The sequence below is a fragment of the Mastigoproctus giganteus genome, chromosome 7 (assembly GCF_048544385.1).
Source record: "Mastigoproctus giganteus isolate SK-2022 chromosome 7, ASM4854438v1, whole genome shotgun sequence".
Taxonomy (NCBI): domain Eukaryota; kingdom Metazoa; phylum Arthropoda; class Arachnida; order Uropygi; family Thelyphonidae; genus Mastigoproctus; species Mastigoproctus giganteus.
The window spans coordinates 84699735-84718218 of NC_143581.1; the positions used below are offsets into that span (position 1 = coordinate 84699735).

The following is an 18484-nucleotide window of genomic DNA, read 5'->3' on the forward strand; positions in this document are numbered from 1 at the left end:
CCAGCAAAAGTTTACTAGTTTTTGGCAATCTTTAATTTTCAACGGCAAATTCTTGATATAAATTAAAATAGGGTGATCCTTACATCAAGTTGTATAACCAGTACTCCATTTGGCTGATCGCTATCTGTAGCGGTTTTTTTTCCCCTCCTAGGTCCCAGCCACTGAAATCTCAGGAAATTAGGTGGCAGGACCTGCCAGAGTAAATAACTATAATACCGGTGTACCTGGTCTGCCTCCATGGGGCAGAGTGTGGACAACGTTAGGACCCATTAGGGGCCCAGCGGCTAAATGACCAGAGGAGCAACGATACACGACACTACACATATACAAAATCCATAACCTTTAAACCTCTGGTATTGACAGTGTTCTGTTTCACACCCACAATGTATACTACGCGGAGATGGGGAAACCCCCTCGGTGCCGTTTGACACTAAACACACTCTACACCTTGTACCTATATAGCTCCCAACGGTGAGTTCGTCCACTAGCGAGACGGGTGACAGCATCGCGTTGCCGAGGAACCAGGTATCCCATGAATTCTGTCTTTTCAGTGTATAACCCCCTAGATACTTTACACTTTCCGCAAAATAATCTATAGAGTCCTCACTCGGTTTTACATAGAATCCACAATATGTTACTGTTACTCTCTCTCTCTCACTCAGAATATGGTCGTGGGTAGCACAGATCGTATAATCACCGCGCTCCCCACACCGGGTGGAAAAGATCTGAGTTCGAATCCCGTCAATAACAATTCCTTGGAATTTTTATTGTAGAGTGGGGTGGTTGGCAATCATCATACCTCGGGGGCTTTTTGTCCAGCAAACCGACCACAGAACAACGCAATTTACAGACATATATGGTGCAATATGGCCTAAGCTGCTGATGTGCTTAAAAATCTACAACAAACAATCGGATTTGGATGTTCAGTTTTGCTGGATTCCAGGTGAGAGTGGAATAATTTATCAGACAAAGCAGCCAAATCTGCGGAGGCGCTTAGTGATGGCGGCTGTTAGGCATTTATACAGCTATGAATCGATAATAAATTTCTAATGTACAATGGCAAACTTTATGGAACAAACAAGAGATAAACCCAATCATCATAGCTTGGAACTGCAGTTTATGAAAGATGTGCTCAGGCACTCTTTTACTAGAGAGTTGCCGATCCTCCATATGCAAGGGCTGTGGGAAATGTTATACAGTATACTGCTTGCCTGTCCACATTTTAGCCTTTCTCCGCTTTTAAACATTTCTTCCCCCCACACACACACACCCTCTACACTCAGGTATATTTTAGCTGATGATAAAAAAAAAAAAAAAAACAGTCACATATATATATCACCCCAGGGGCTCACATCTGGTGAGTATGGGCTTGGCACACCCAGGGTCCTGAGCTGGATATCATCATTCTTCTCTTTCTTGGTTTCTACTTCTCTCTCAGGGTAACTCTGGAATTTTTTTTTTTTTTTTTGGCTGGTGCAGCATAAGCCTCAGGCTTCCTTGCACCATATGGCTAATAATATCAGAGCCGCCCAAGAGTTATCTTATCTGCCCTTGTGAATTTTGTCCACAGACTGCGTGTGTTCTCTAGTTGATTTGCCTGTTTTGTTGGACTTAAAAAATCCAAATTTTGGAGTGAGGGGGACTTGTTTATGCACGACTGAGGCCAACTAACAGCTAAGGAATGAAAAAAGTCCGGAAATGTTACTTGCGTCATTGACGTGACTGGAACTCTTGCCTTTTCCAACCTATGCTACATGTACACACTAACTAATGACGACAAAGTGTTTGAATTATTTACCTTTTTAAAACTGGTACTGATCAATATAACCAAGTATTTTCATCCCAAAATAACCGCTTTATTCTATCCGGTGATTGTATATATGACGTTTGTTTTTACTATTAAATTGATTATCACTTATTTGTCCTCTTTTAAATAGACTTTTGAAAATAACGGCTTTTAATAAATTCGATTTTTCTGGATCGAGTTTTCATGTTTTACTTCTTCAAAATTTAACAATATTATTAAAATCATATAAATAAGAATGTTATTAGTATTAGTGAAATTTCATATTTAATTAATAAATTTAAAAAAGAAAAAAAAACTGAAAATATAAATGTAGATAACAAAAATTAAATTATATTTTGATAAATTCATAATTAGTAGTATGGTCTTGTGGCCTGCGACCAGCTGGCCCCGAAAACAGAAATGGCCCGCAACCTTCAGTAGTTTACCTGTTTTGGCTTCGAAGCCTGAACAGGTCGGACGTCACCTGGATTAAAGCTATAAAACCGGACTTGGCCGATGTTCCATTAATCACTCCCCCCTTCCCAAAAAGACAATTTCCTGTATTGTATGGCCACATACAAACTATTTCTTTTATCCTTGACAAACAATTATTTCTTTTGAAAAATAAAAATCGTAGAAAAATTTTACTTTGTTAAATTTAAGAATGAATTCAATTTCTTATACACACACAAACCCACTCTTGAGTGCACGTACACTGTACTGTACCTGTGTTTCGTTTCTGTTCTGCTTGAGATAACTCTTTGACCTTGTGGTAAACTACCAGCTGATGTATGGTCTGGTATCTCTCGAGCGGAATCCCCCCCTTACAATTGAAAAGCCACCATACAATTGCAAGTGGATTTTTAAATGAGATATACGGACTTTCTTCCTTCTTATCTGAATTTTATCTCCCAATTTCGAGTAAAAATTACAACTTTGTCTTTTGCCTAGGAAAAAATCTGTAATTAAATAATTAATTTAATTAAAAAAAACTGTTGCCACAAAATATCAAGGATTCGAAGTTTTTACGGTGAATTCTAACCCCGTCAAACATTGCTGGGGGGGGGGGGGATAGAATTCAGAAAGTTTCAAAAATAGCGTTATGTAATTCATAAATATCAAATTCCATTTTATAGTATCTGACACGTGTCAGATACTATAACATGGAACGTGTATGATTGGTCTTGTGGTTTCTTACTTTCTGTTCAGCCTCCCTTCTGTGTCTAATGTATTCCTTACCTCTTTTGTACTGTCCTAAGTGTTAGTAGCAATTGTAACAATGATACTATGCAATACATGCATCCAAAAGAAAAGACAATATGCAAATATATATATATATATATTTATTTAAAAGCACGGGAAAAAATTGACTGGATAGACATAGGCTCCCGGAGTATAAACAGAAAATTCTAAATTTACATAAAGCAAATTGCAAACTTTGTTTATATCACAACCCCAGGTGCTCACAACTGGTGAGTATGGGATTGGCACACTCAGGGTCTGAGATGGATATCATCATTCTTCTCTTTCTTGGTGATTCCTTTCTACTTCTCCCTCTCTCCCAGGGTAACTTGGAAATTTTTTTTTGGCTGGTGCAGCATAACCCTCAGGCTTCCTTTCACCATATGGCCAATAATAGTAATAATAAGAATAACCCACTTCGAAAACAGACTGTAATTTGATCCTAGTTGGCTTGCTCTCCCTGAGCATTATCGAAAAATCTGAAATTGTAATATTAAAAAGTTGAAATGTTACTTGAGCTACAAGCGTTGTACCCTAGTAATAGAATAATAACATTAACAAAATGCGTAGTCCATTCAAAATGACACACGCTAGTATTTAAATTGTTTGCGCTACGGCCGTAAGGTTTTGTGGGGCGTTGACCTTGGTGCACACGCATGCCAAATTTGAAACTGGTTTGACCACTTCATTCGTGTCACAGCTGATTGATTGCAGAATGTCGCAAGTTGAATAGTGTGCTAACATCAAGTTCTTTAATATTATGAATTAGATTCCTGTTTGTGTCTTCAAATATATGATTTATCTTTCTAACCACAAAACTCGAAGCCAATATTTCGTATTTATTTGTCCTATTATGACGAGTTACAGTTGCATCATGTTATTATTCAGAATGCGCAGAACATTGTTATTAGGACTATAAGCCGACAACACTTTATTCGTGTTTCTTTATTCACTTTATTCATGTTAAAATTTATAATACACACAGAAAGATACAATTATTTTAAAAATTACAACGAATAACATTTGAACACTTATTTTATATCGGTGTTTTATTGAGATAGTAAATTTAACATGGCTTACGATTTTATTGAACACACTACTGGAAATCATACCAATAAATAAATCCGACATATAATATCGGAATTTTATTTAAATATATAATTATTCGAAACATTACAACGAATAAAATAAAGATTTTTTCAATTATTACTGAAATCAATATCCTTCATTGTATAATACAACATTTATTTTATTTTAAATCTGTGCCTTAATGATAAAGGAAATGTCTTCTGCTTTTACTGAACACATTACAGTAAATCATAACAAAAATAATAATACCGGAATTTTATATATTATTTTTTATACAAAAATATTTAATTTTATTTTATACGAACCGAAATTTAAACTGAATTATAAATTTTAACTCTTTTCGACATATACACACTACGTACAGTACGCGCAACTTATAAATACAAGTACGAGGCATTTATAGCGCAAATACTGTAGTTCTTACTCACGAACACGCTGCTGATCATAAACTAAAGTTATTCACCTACAAATTTCTAAGGTACTATTTCTTTTAAGCATGTGAAGTAGAGTAAAAGCATGATTCAACCACAGAGAAGGTAGTCCTTTGAAATAGTCTTTGTTGACATCCCACATTGTTGGGTTAATGTGTCCTTTTAACTCTTTCTGGACTTTACGTGATACTTTGTCACAAAGCATTTCACGTAGCGCAACATAACGAAGCCCTTCGCACTTGACACACTTTTCGTTAGTTTCAAAAATGTTCACACAAATACAATCGTGCCACAGTGAGTTTCCCTGGTGATGAGGATTTATATTCGTGTGACTATTTAAGCACCGCTTCCATAGTAAGGTATCTTTGTTGTCTTCGAACTCCTCGGAATAACCCACCAGCATTACAGGATCCAGTTTGTCGATGTCGTGAATGGGAGCCCAACGATTCCCCTGAACGTGAACACGTTCTTCTTTCTTTTCCATTACGTCAGCCACTTTGTAAAAATAATAAAGATGTTCTACATAATCTTGTAAAGCTTCAAAAATGTGATTTTCTTTGAGAAACTGAACACGGGGACTGTCGTGACCCTCAGCTATGTCTTTATATGCGTTACCTATAAAGAAAGACCACGAAGTTGAGTCTGCTGCAAATTTCATTATGTTGTTTCGCCTTAAGAAATATACTGACGTGTTTTCGTATAGTTTCGCGTCCTCTTCAATGGTGTCATTTAGTAGCTTAATATCCATAGAATGCCATTTTTCACTTAAAACAGAACGGAAGAAGGCCTCCCAGAAACCTTCCTGGGGCATTACAAAAGAGGTTGTCAATGTTTCTTGCATCCAAAATGCTAGGATGACTGACGAGAGCAAAAAGCGAAAAAACATTGTTTATTTATACTAATAATTCTTACACTACCAAAGTGAAATATTATGCAAGATTAGTTTCACCACATATACTTTCAAGTTTCACACACTTTATGATGAAACCGCGTGACCACAAGTGATAGAAATTTGTACCCTCGCACTCATGAACGGATCTGTAATAGCTGATATCCAATTGCCAAGCGATAACACTTGTAGTGTCTCAAAAGCACTCTCTTAGTAAACCAACAAATTCATGTATTACTGTTATCATAAACAGCTCGTTCCACAGTAGCACACTTTTGTTGAGTGTGATGTAATCACAGCTTGGCTCACCTTTTTGTAGAAAAGTGCGCGAATTAAAAAAAAAAATAGTCCCAACCTTATGAATATTTAAAAATATTATTAATACAGTAATAAAGTTTTCGAATATATAGGTTGATAAATTTAGTGGATGTTAGTATTCTGTACATATAGTTAATTTGAATACGTACAGTAAACAATTAAAAGAGCTGTTGTACGAATATAATCTGCGAATTGTCGAATACTCTTTAGGTGGCGTTGCAGTCAGTGTATGATGTCACAGGCTGGAAACACCTATAAATTATTAACCCTGCCAATAACTGCGCAATGAAAAGGGGAAACTCTCTGCCTTATAATAATATACGAAAACTGTTATGGTCAGAGATTTAATGGTGAGATTTGGGGGTTACCTGCCTCCCACATTGTTCCGTCGCGTTAAAGGTGAAGTGGTTATTTTGTTTGTTTTAGAAATAGTTTTAAAAAAATGAGACGAGTTTTATGAAAAAAATAAAATACTTTTTAATATTTTTCTTATTTTAAAATTTAGCATTATTTTTTTTTAAAGGAATCTTATTAAAAAAAAAATAGAAACGGTCCGTTTAAAACGGTTAACTCGTTTTATCTCTCGAAACTGAAAAAAAAAAAAAAAAAAAAAACTATTCAATTATGCAGCCATCAAGTCTGCAATAACATTGCATGATGTAGCGTTTACTGCACTGGCACTTCATTTACTAGACAGAATCGCACAGATCCAAAGGGGGTAAGTCGCTCTCAGTATCTATCTGAAAAAAGGTAATATCTGGCTCCCCCCACCCCCACCCGGATTGTTCACTTCCCAGCCTCAGATTTCAGCACAAGAGATACTTCGGTTACTTTACCAGGGTAAGGAGACGGCCGTTTGGAAAGTCCCTTACTCCAGAGACTTTCCAGACACAGCAACTCCACTGAACCAAGACGCATCCATTCAACCTCCAGTCATCCTACATATTTACTAATTATTCAAAACTGACAAGCCACAGCCAATCGAAATAAACGCTTTCTCTCTCTTTCTCTCTCTCTCTCTCTCTCTCTCTCGAAGATGCGATGGTGTCTTAGTCTCTCCTATTCCAGAAAATAGTTATCGTTATGGGTCAATCAGATTACCTCACAAGGGCCTAATCTCTAAACGCTGCAATTTGTAGAACTGAAGCCTTTCTTGGTAAGAACAACTGTTTGTTTTACTCAATAATCTCGTTACCCTTCTACACATTCCATCAGCTTCGTATCCATCCTAAAATGAGGCCTACAGACCTGCATGCGGTACGCAAGGTGTGGACTGACTATTGCCTTAAACAATGGGATAATCACCTCCTTATCCCTGTTAGAAAAAATTCAATATATCATTGCAAAACCCCATGAAATGTCAAGCAGCCTGTCTGCATTCTTAAAGAACTTCATATCTGACTGCGCAATTACCCCAAGCCTTTTTCATTTTCCACTAACCTGAGTATATTATTATTATTATTATTATTACTATATGGTGCAAGGAAGCCTGAGGTTTATGCTGTACCAATCAAAAGAAATTTTCTTAATTACCCTGAGAGAGAGAGAGAGAGAGAGAGAGAGAGAGAAGGGAGTCACCAAGAAAAACAAGACTGATGATATTCAGCTCAGGGCCCTGGGTGTGCCAAGCCCAAGCAGGATGTCAGCGATCTGCTACAAAAAAAAAAAAAAAAAAAAAAGAGCACAAAGAATATGGTCAATATGGAAACAGAGGAGGAACAGCATAACATGAAACCAGAGGAAGAACAGCAAGAAGAAATACAACACAGAGTAACTGAAGTGGAAACAGATTACTTCATGCTATCCAGAATAGAAGAAGAGTGGAAGAGCGCCCTAACAGAATTCGAAGGAATGGACCCCACAAGAACCAATATGATACCTAAGCAGAGGCCAAATAAAATCCTGTGGAGAGTAACAGACCATATAAATCGGCAAATAATGCCACATTACCTTGACAACAATGGTGCAATGCTGGAGGCTATCCAAACAGCTGAATACCGTGCTGCCATAGCAGCCACTAGAATTAATAGAAAAGAAACGACAGACCAGCAGCAGAAGAACCAAAAACAGAAGGAACCGCCAGCTTGGGAAAGAAGATTTCAGCAGAAGATAGAAGAATTAAGAGTCAAGATAGGTCAGCTGACCCAGTACCAACAGGGTAATAGAAGTAAGAAATTGATTGGAAAGGTGAAGAGCATCCTCAAGAGAGACAGCATCCACAACAAATAAGAGACCAGAAATCAGAGAATAGGGGAATATTTGGACACACTGAAGCAGAACTTCCTCGCACTCAGCAAGAGACTACTACATCGATACAAAGAGAGCTCCCAGAGGAAAATAAAAAACGGAATCTTCGATGAGGACCAAAGAACCTTCTACAGGAAACTGGGTGAACATGAGAAAGCAGGAAATGGCCCACCCGAGAAGAAGACGATCGAAGATTTCTGAGGAAATATCTGGAGCAGTGAAGTAAGACATAACAACAGAGCACCCTGGATAGAAGTAGAAAGGAATTAAAACGAAGGACATACAAGAGATGAGAGAGTGGGAGATTCGAGAAGAAGAGAAGTAAAACAGTCGATCAGGAACACCCACAACTGGCAAATCCTGGGAATTGATAATATCCACAATTACTGGTACAAGAAGCTCAACTGCACACACACACACACACAAGCACCTACCAGAGCAGTTCACTCGAATGATAAGCAACCCGGAGACAATCTCGAAATTTCTCACTGAAGGAGTCACATATCTGAAGCCTAAAGATGAAGATACAAGAAACGCGGCGAAACCAGGACAGTGAACTGTATTACTGCCTCCCAACGATGTACAAGATCCTGACCAGCTGCATAACTAAGAAGATATCAGACCACTTAGAGAGTCAGAACATAATGGCCGAACAGCAGAAAGGATGCAAGGAGCAATTAACTATAGATGCCGCAGTTATGGAGCAAGCCTTCAAGAAGTACCGCAACCTATACAAAAATCGGCTAAATCGATTACTTCGACTTCGTACCTCACAGCCAGCTAATAGAGACCCTGAAGATTTACAAGGTCAATCCGATAGTGACAAACTTCCTAGGAGCAACAATGGCGAAATGGAGTACCATCATGGTCAGTCCGATAGTGACAAACATCCTAGGAGCAACAATGGCGAAATGGAGTACCATCATGGTCAATCCGATAGTGACAAACTTCCTAGGAGCAACAATGGCGAAATGGAGTACCATCATTAAGATCGAGAACATCACAACCAGGCCAATCCCCATTAGAAGAGGAATCTTTGAGGGAGATGGTCTGAGCCTACTATGTTTCTGTCTAGCACTCAAACCGCTATCCACAATGCTCAAACGCAGCAAGTATGGATATAACCTCAAAGAAGGAAAAAAGAACCGGTACACACTCACCTACCTGATGTACATGGATGACATCAAGCTCTACGCAGCAAACGAGAAGCAACTCCAGCAATTACTCCGGTTCACCGAATAATTCAGCAAGGACATGAGGATGGAATTTGGTCTAGAAAAATGCAAGACCCACACAGCGCACCAGGGAAAATTAGTTGGCCGAAACTACCACCTGCTGATTGGTAAAGAGATCGAAGCTATGACAGAAGGAGAGACCTACAAATACCCAGGATGATGCAGGCTGAGCAGTTAGAGCACAAGGAAATCAAGAAGTACCTGACCGAAAAATATCATCAGAGACTCAGAAGCCTGCTGAAAGCAAAATTGAACTGAGGGAACACAGGTAAAGCCATAAACAGCTATGCAGCTCCAGTACTACCATACACATTCGGGTCATAGGTTGGACTAACACCGAGCTAGACGTTATCATGCAAAAGACAAAGACAACGATGACCAAGAGTCGCCAACACCACCCGAAGTCAGCAGTGGAGAGAGTAACAATACCTCGGAAAGAGGGAGCAAGGAGCCTGATAGAACAACAGAAAACAATGATAGTTAACCTGAAGGATTACTTCGAGAACAACACAGCATTACTCCACCAGGCCATAAGGAAAACAGATAAGTGGTATACCCCCACCCAACCTAAGCGAGGAACCAGAGACGGCAGAAGAAACGAAGTTAGAAAGATGGGCAAAGAAGACACTCCAGGCAGACACTTCAATGACCTCCATCACGATCACATCGACACCATTGCTTCCAATGCATGGCTCACAAGCAGGACGCTCTTACAAGAGACTGAAGAATTCATGCTGGCCATCCAAGACCAGGTAATAAACACCAGAAGCTATAGAGAATATATCGTTAAGGAGCACGGAATGTCAGGTGATACATGTCGACGATGCACCTGGCCTCAGAAATGATCCAACATCACTGCGGGGAGCAAAGTGATCACTCAGACTGAGTACACTCATAGACACGACCAAGTAGCCAGGATAATAGCATTAGCATTAGTAGAGGCATTTGATTCAAGAAAGCAAGCTTATGCAGCATCAGCCAAAAAAAAAAAAAAAAAAACCCACTTCCACTTTACCCCTCTGTTCGTTCAAAATACCTGTCCAGCTGAGCCTTCGACTTATTTAGGCTATCAACCTCCACTACAAGGGATGGAAGTCTGTTCCACCAACCAACCACCCTCCGGCTAAAGGCAAATTTCCGCACGTCTATCCTACATCTGTCTTTCCTCAATTTGAATTTATGCCCTCTCAGGTGATTATTCTGAGCTAGAGGAAGAATCCCATCAGCATTGAGCATGCTCAAACCATTCAAGGCTTTATACACCTCTATCAGATCACCTATCTTTGTTCCATTCACTAATCTTGTTGCCCTTCTCTGTACTCGTTCCAGCAGCTCTACATCCTTCTTGAAATGAGGCCTCCAGACCTGTATACAGTACTCTAGGTGTGGCCTGACCATTGCCTTATACAAGGGAATAATCACCTCCTTATCCCTGCTGGAAAAATTCCTGTATATCATTGACAATACTCCATGAGCTACGCTTGCAGCCCGTCTGCACTGCTCAGAGAACTTCATATCTGCCTGCACAACAACCCCCAAGTCCCTTTCATTCTCTACCACTGTCAGGGTAGTACCACAGAGTTGATACGTTGCTCTGGGGTTGCTGTTTCCCATGTGTAGTACTTTACATTTGTCAATGTTAAACTTCATTTGCCACCTCTCAGCCCATCTGCTCAACCTTTCCAGATCCTGTTGCAGCAGCATAGTGTCAGTAGTGTCCTTGACAACCCTGCCAACCTTTGCATCGTCTGCAAACTTGGACATTAAGCTTGATATACCATCATCAATATCATTTATAAATACAGAAAACAATAATGGACCCAACATTGAGCCCTGAGATACTCCACTAATAACATTAGTCCACGATGAGCAGTGTGTCCATTGATTACCACTCTCTGTCTTCTCCCCCTCAACCACCCCTTTATCCATAGCAGCAATTTGCCTCCAATGTCACACTGCTCCAATTTGTGTAGCAGTCTTCCATGTGCAACAGTATCAAAAGCCTTTCTAAGATCCAAGTATATAATATCAAAGCTATTCCCTGCATCATAGTATCCAATCAAATTGGTCAGGCAAGACTTCCCCTTAATAAAACCATGCTGTGTCCGAGCTATAACTGAAGTCTTGTCTAAATGATCCTGCAGTACTTCTTTAACCAGTGCCTCCATTAATTTTCCTGGAACAGAAGTTAAGCTCACAGGTCTATAATTACTTGTGTCAGCCTTTGATCCTCCTTTGTGAATTGGGGTCACATTTGCACATTTCCAGTCTATGGGTACCTCCCCTGAGTCCAAGGAAGCTCTCATAATTATGGCTAAGGGTTTGCTTACTTGCTTTGCTGCCTCCTTTAATATAACTGGATAGATCCCATCCACCCTGGGTGCCTTTCTTGTGTTTATCTTCAACAGTTTCTCCTCCACTTTACTCCCAGTTATTTCAAGATTCTCGAGCTTACTGCCAGGGTTGAATACACCTCTGGCATTCCCCTCTTTGAATAACTCCTCATGTGTGAATGTCGATGCAAAATATTCATTTAGTTTGTTAGCTACCTGAGCAGGATCATCAACAGTTGACCCATCGATATCAAATGGACCAATCTGATTCATCCCCTTCCTTCTAGAGTTTATATAAGTAAAGAACTCTTTGCTGTTTTTCTTTGCATCCCTTGCCAAGGATTTCTCGTAATCTGCCTTCGCCTGCCTAACCTCCTTTGTAACTTGGTTGCATATCAACTTGTATCTATCATAGGCTTCTGTGTCATGTTAATTTGTAAGTATCCCATGCATTTTTTTCTTTGCCATATGCCTCATTAGTTCATCTGACAGCCATTTTGGCCTAAACCTTGAACAATATTTCTTAGTTGGTATGTAAAGCCTAGTAGCTTCCAAGATAAGTTCTTTGAATGCTTCCCATTTTGAATTTGCTGTTGGTAACATCATCAGTTGATCCCACTGTATAGAATTTAAATACTGTCTCAGTCCATCGTAGTCGCCTTTACGGAAGCAATTACCCTTCCCTTTACCCCTAATGGTAGTTACCTCTTTGAGTAAATCCCACTTCAGCACACTGTGATCAATGCCACCTAGTGGTTCATTTATCTGCAGATTCTTAATGCATGAAGAATCACTGCTGATAATCAAATCAAGAGTATTACTCCCTCTAGTTGCCTCCCGAACATGCTGATGTAGAAAACAATCATCCAATAAATCCACAAAAGCCCTGCTAGTGTGTGAGTGACCAGCCTCCAAATTCCAGTCAATATCTGAGAAATTAAAATCTCCCATTATAAGACTCATTAGCATTAGCATTAGCATTAGTAGAGGCATATGATGCAAGAAAGCAAGCTTATTCAGCATCAGCCAAAAAAAAAAAAAAAACCCTCTCCCATTTCACCCCTCCGTTCGTTCGAAACACCTGTCCAGTTGAGCTTTAAATTTGTTTAGGCTATCAACTTCAACAACAAGTGATGGAAGTCGGTTCCACCAACCAACCACCCGCTGGCCAAAGGCAAATTTCCGCACATCTATCCGACATCCGTCCTTCCTCAATTTGAATTTATGCCCTCTGAGGTGATTATTCTGAGAAAGATGAAGAATCCCATTGGCATTGAGCATAATCAAACCATTCAAAGCCTTATACAAAGACTCTCTGATTTACTGGCCCACTCTATTTCCCTGTACAGTTTCTTATTATACTCATCATCAGAGTTATTAGTCCTATAGCACACTCCTACTCTCAATTTTGATCTCCCAATGCTTATGTCACACCAAACTGACTCAACACTGCACTGTCCAGCGATGTCGACTGGCTTCACTTCTTTGTTTTTATGTGTTTCTTAACTAATAGCATAACCCCTCCCCCCTTCCTATCCTTTCTGTAGACGTTGTACTCCCCAAATTGCAGTTCTGCATCCCTTATATCTGTGTGACACCACGTCTCTGATATCCCAACAATATCTGCCTTTGATGTTTTGAGCAATACCTCAAATTCATCAAATTTATTTACTAAACTCCTAGCATTGGTGTACACGCAAGTATACCTGCACCTGTTTCTATTCTTAGCTACCCTAACACAACCCATGTGTTTACTTTTACCGCAATGGCTCCCAGCAGTCTCTGAAATATCATGCATCTTGTTTTTCAAGCTTCTGCTCATTCTAATAGAATCAGTGCAAGAATCTCTTTCATTCTGTCAGTGGCTACTGTCAATCTATTGGTCTTTGTTTCTCCTCCAAGCTAGCAGTTTTCCGACCCACCTAACACTGCCTCGATAGCATCAGCAAATATTCTTGCACCCTTTCTATTTAAGTGTATCCCATCCCTGTAGAAGCAATCTCTCCTGTTAACAAGTACAGTCCAGGCTGAAAAAAATTCTACCCCTTGAGCCTTGCACAATCTTTCCAGGGCCGAATTGATCGACAAGGCTCTCATCATGTACTCCCTCCTATCGTGTCTGGGCAGAATTGCAGACACTTTCAAATTCAACCCTAATTCTCGGCTTTTGTTCAACAGTGACCTGTACTTGTTAAGTAATTCTGCCGGTCTCCTACTCTTAATATTATTAGTGCCAACGTGTACAACTATATCACCTTTTGTGCCCTTAAAAGATGATATTCGCTCTACAACGTCATCAACGTCATTTGCCCCTGGCAGACATACCCTGGTCCTGTTCCACCTATCCTTTTTACAAAGCATATTCCCCGTTTCCCTGACAATAGTAATCAACAACTACTAGTTCCTTCGGGACCAGCGCATTCTGCCTTGGGGGTTGCCTCTGTGTCACGTGATGCCCAAGTGCAAGCTCTGGCGTTGATGTGGGCAGCTGAGAGCTTGATGGGCCCCTCAATTTAGTTTCTTCGAGGGCATCCACCGTCCTTCAAGCTCTCATATAGGCCCACAAGAACGCTGAGTTGTTGTCTGATATCGATACACTCCTTGCATTGCGCACACACAAAGACATCCCCCATGGCTGTATCACGTCCCGTACCCGATTGCCCTGCAAACATCAAGCAAACAGTGCATTTTATAAGGCTGTGAGTCAGAGGACAACTGCCCCCCTCAGTTCCGCTCTGAGCCACAGCACTTCCATTAGCTTGAGCCTTTTGCTTTGCTGCTCTTTTCTGAGTTATGATTCTATTAATTTATTAATTAATTATAATTAATTATGTTATGTTATTAATTATGTTAAATATAATTAATTATCTTACGTTTGTAATCTAAGTCGTTATATGTATTTATTTAAAAGTACAATTTAACTGCTAACGAAGTTCCCCCAGGGGCTCACATCTGGTGAGTATGGGCTTGGCACACCCAGGGTCCTGAGCTGGATATCATCATTCTTCTCTTTCCTGGTGATTCCCTTGTACTTTTGTCTCTCTCTTTCTCTCAGGGTAACTAGGGAATTATTTATTTATTTTTTTTTGGCTGGTGCAGCATAAGCCTCAGGCTTCCTTGCACCACATAGCTAATAATAATAATAATAATAATAATAATAAAAAGTTCAACTAACGCTATCTAGTACAGTATAGTATCACAAAGGCGGGAAAGGTACGAACGGTAAATCTACGGACACTTAAGTATTAATTAACTTTCAAATCTCGCTGTCTCAATTCAGAATAAACTAACGATAAACTAATGTAAAAAATATTCAATCAAGCGGCTAAATATGGCTAAAGAACTTCTCGTTCAGCAGAGTTGCAAACACGTGGATACCCTTACCGATACTTTTATGCAATTACAAGACCGAGTAAAGAATAAATACACCAAATTAATCATAAAATCACAAAATAATGTTATACTACTAAATTTAAATCAAAAGTTTTAGAAAAACAATAATTTCAAATCAATAAATAATACATCAGAAGCTAGCGAGGAAATACCAGTTGACCAAAGAAAGTGTACCATACTACAAGTACGAACCCCAGGCAGTACTAGAGACCCGAACCTACAAGCTGTACTGGGATCGCGCCATAATAACGGATAAAACCATCCCGCACAACAGACCACTTTGATGTTCCGGAGATGGCTTCTTTCCTTAAACCTATTAAACCAGCCTTTGCGAGCTTCGAATTTATCCTCAGAAGCTTCCTCACCTCTCTCAGCCTTCATAGCATTGAAGAGTTTTAGGGCTTTGTCCTGGATGATGGCTCGCCTTAAAGACATTTTGTGACTAGTTCGATGTTCAATCCACATAAGTACACGTTTTTCCATGTCAGCAATAAGGCTATCACGTTTTCTTATAACTTTAGGGTTCACTTTTTTTTTTGGTAGTTGGTGACGCATAGACTTCTGTGGCCATAATGCACCTCCCAAGGTTTTTGCAATACATTGATCCAAGCCCGAGGCGGGAATCGAACCCGCGACCTTTGGGTTGCCGGCAGGCACTTTACCCACCCGGCTTAGTGTTCACTGTTGTAGCACTTTTAATTTCCTTCAACACTTTCTCCTTAGCGTTCACAATTGTACTAACTGTTTGGGGAGACAAAGCTAGCTAAGGGCCTATCTCAGCCATAGACATACCTTGCTCACTTAGTTTAATTATTAACTTGGCATTTAAATTAAGAGGCTTGCGAATCGGTTTTTTTTTTTTTTTATATCACTAGAACTACATTTAAATGCCATTGTAATTAGTACAAAAATATTATATATAATACAATAAAACTTTTAAAGTTTGGAAAATTACCAGAATACAAAAACATCTAAAGTGCACAAGTGATGTAAACAAACTGAATCACCGACAATAAAAGCGTGCGCGATGCTATTCTCGTACCCTCTGCTCAGCGTATAATGCGCAAAAATGCCGAACATAACGAACATTGATATAATTGGAAACCGCTGTATTAGCGGAATGCCGTAAAACGGGGCCCTACTGTAGTCTCGTATAATTACGGTGGACACTAAGTAGGTTTTGCCACGTTAAATAAAAAAGCACGTTTTTCATTAAAAGCATGAAAGGATAATTCTGACTCTGCAGAACAAGAAGCACGAACTGAGGACGAGAAGCACGAAATGAACCGCGTGTTCATTAACACGAAAATTCAGAGGAAACAGCATAGAACCTTGGTAAGACGAGTCACAATCACTGCAAGAAATGTTGTACACGAGGTCATTTATTTGTGTTGAGCACGAGGAAAGGACTCGGCAATTAGCATTAGCAGGGGCTCAAATCTGTTGAGTATGAGCTTGGCACACCCAGGGTACTGAGCTGGATATCATCATTCTTCTCTTTATTGGCGATCCCTTCTACTTCTCTCTCTCTCTTGGGGTAATTCAGAAAATTTTTTTTGGTTGGTGCAGCGTAAGCCTCAGACTTCCTTGCACGTATGGCTAATAATAATAATAATAAGGTCATCCTAGACCAGGTAATCAACACCAGAAACTATAGAAACTACATTGCAAAGGAGCCTGGAATATCAGATGACACTGTTGACGATGCCACCTGTCCTCAGAAATGATTCAACACAATACAGTGGGGTTCAAGGTGATCACCCAGACTTAGTTCTCTCACAGATACGACCAGGTAGCCAGGATAATACATCAGAAGCTAGAGAGGAAATACCTTTTGATCCCACTAAGCAAACATGAACATACACTAACATATGCTATCTGGCATGACAGTACTGTCTTACTTCACAAGAGATTCAAATGCGGAGTTGTGCGAAAGCACCGGTGCCGCCTGTCAAAAAACACTATGTCACTATGTCATTATACCCTTTGACCAACCTCTACCACTGTCTCCAGAACTACCTCTTCAACCGTTCAGTAACTGTTCAAACAAATTTTCAGAAAACCTCCCGACCAGTTGTAAGAGGGTGTCCACAGGGCTCAGTTCTTGGGCCCTACTTCTGGAATTTAATACTAGATGAATTTCTTCTTATGGATCTAGGTCCTATTGGACTGCATGGCCTATGTAGATGACCTCATCTTACTTATCAAAGCTGATTCTAGAACTCAGCTTGAGCAAATTGTCTCCCCTGCCTCAACGATCCACCAAAATTGGGCAAATAACCACAAGTTAGTCATCTCTGGGGTAAAAATGAAGACTATCCTCCTCAAAGGATCCTTGGACATAAGAAGACTGCCCCAAATTAAAATCTCTGGACAGACATTGCAACTCAAAACAGAACTAAAATATCTAGGAGCAACCTTCGACTCCTGATTAACATTCTTACCTCATCTTAATTACCTCTCCAACAAAATACGTCGTTATACTGCCATGATCATAAGAATTAGCAGAGCAGACTGGGGTTTGAAGAGGACTCTCATGCTACTTTACAAAACCATCTTCTTACCAGCTGTGTGCTATGGTGCAGCCATATGGTTCCCTCGTGCCATCATTGTATGTAATAAAGCAAAACTAATACAATTCAACACAATATCCTACTCACTGTGACTAGATGAATTTCTTATTCTTGAGTTTCTTCTTCTAGAGCTTGCCGCACAGTCAGTAATCCTGCCCTGCAGGTCTTAGCAGGTACTCTTCCTCTGGACCTGGAGGTTATTCGTCGCGGCCTTGCATAAAGAGAGGAATTCCCACCACCATTCTGGATATAACACTCGATCTAGCTATTGATCCAAAAAACGAAATGAAACAGATTTACTCTAAGCTCTTCCAGCATTGGCAAAGATCTTGGGAGCAAACAGCCAAAGGTGAAACAACTAAAAGATTTCTTCCACAAGTTATGATAACTGCACCAAAACCTCCTCTGTGGTACTCACCAGCCCTTCACGTCTCGTTCTTCCTCACTGGTCAAGGTTGGCTAACGCTTCTGTTTGGTGCTAATATGTAGGGTCAGTTTCAGTAGTTTCAGTTTACTGAAACCTGTGTGCATTTACCACTATGTAAACCCTCCTTAAAGGTTACAACAGGTCGTACATGCCCATGTACTAGTACTAAAATCCTAAAGGGTGGATGACTACTGTTATTTTCAGATTTTATCTTGGATCTCAGTTATGACCAGACTTGAAAGTGTATTGCAAGGCAGAAGGAATTAACGTTCAACACCTTACTTATTTGAATTATGTTCAACATCTTACTGGTGGGTAGCCTGTGGCATTATCAAGTATGATAATGACACAAGCTATCCACCCAGCATTGCTGATGTCTGTTCCAATATCAAGATTGTTTTTTTCCTGGTAAATACAACCTCAGTACTCCAGCCTATGGATCAAATGTGATTAAATCTTTTAAGGCTCAGTATTTAAAGTGCATTCTGACTGATCTAATTTATAAGACTGACCAGGAACAG

At 39.8% G+C, this 18484-nt stretch overlaps 1 protein-coding gene across 1 annotated transcript; it reads right to left on the bottom strand.

Annotated features, from left to right (window-relative positions):
* Positions 1-4563: 4563 nt before the first annotated feature.
* LOC150083036 (uncharacterized) lies at positions 4564-5472 on the bottom strand. The gene has a single exon (XM_090376990.1). The coding sequence runs from the start codon at positions 5432-5434 to the stop codon at positions 4577-4579; it is 858 nt and encodes a 285-aa protein (XP_090233116.1). The 5' UTR covers positions 5435-5472; the 3' UTR covers positions 4564-4576.
* Between the last annotated feature and the right edge of the window lie 13012 nt (positions 5473-18484).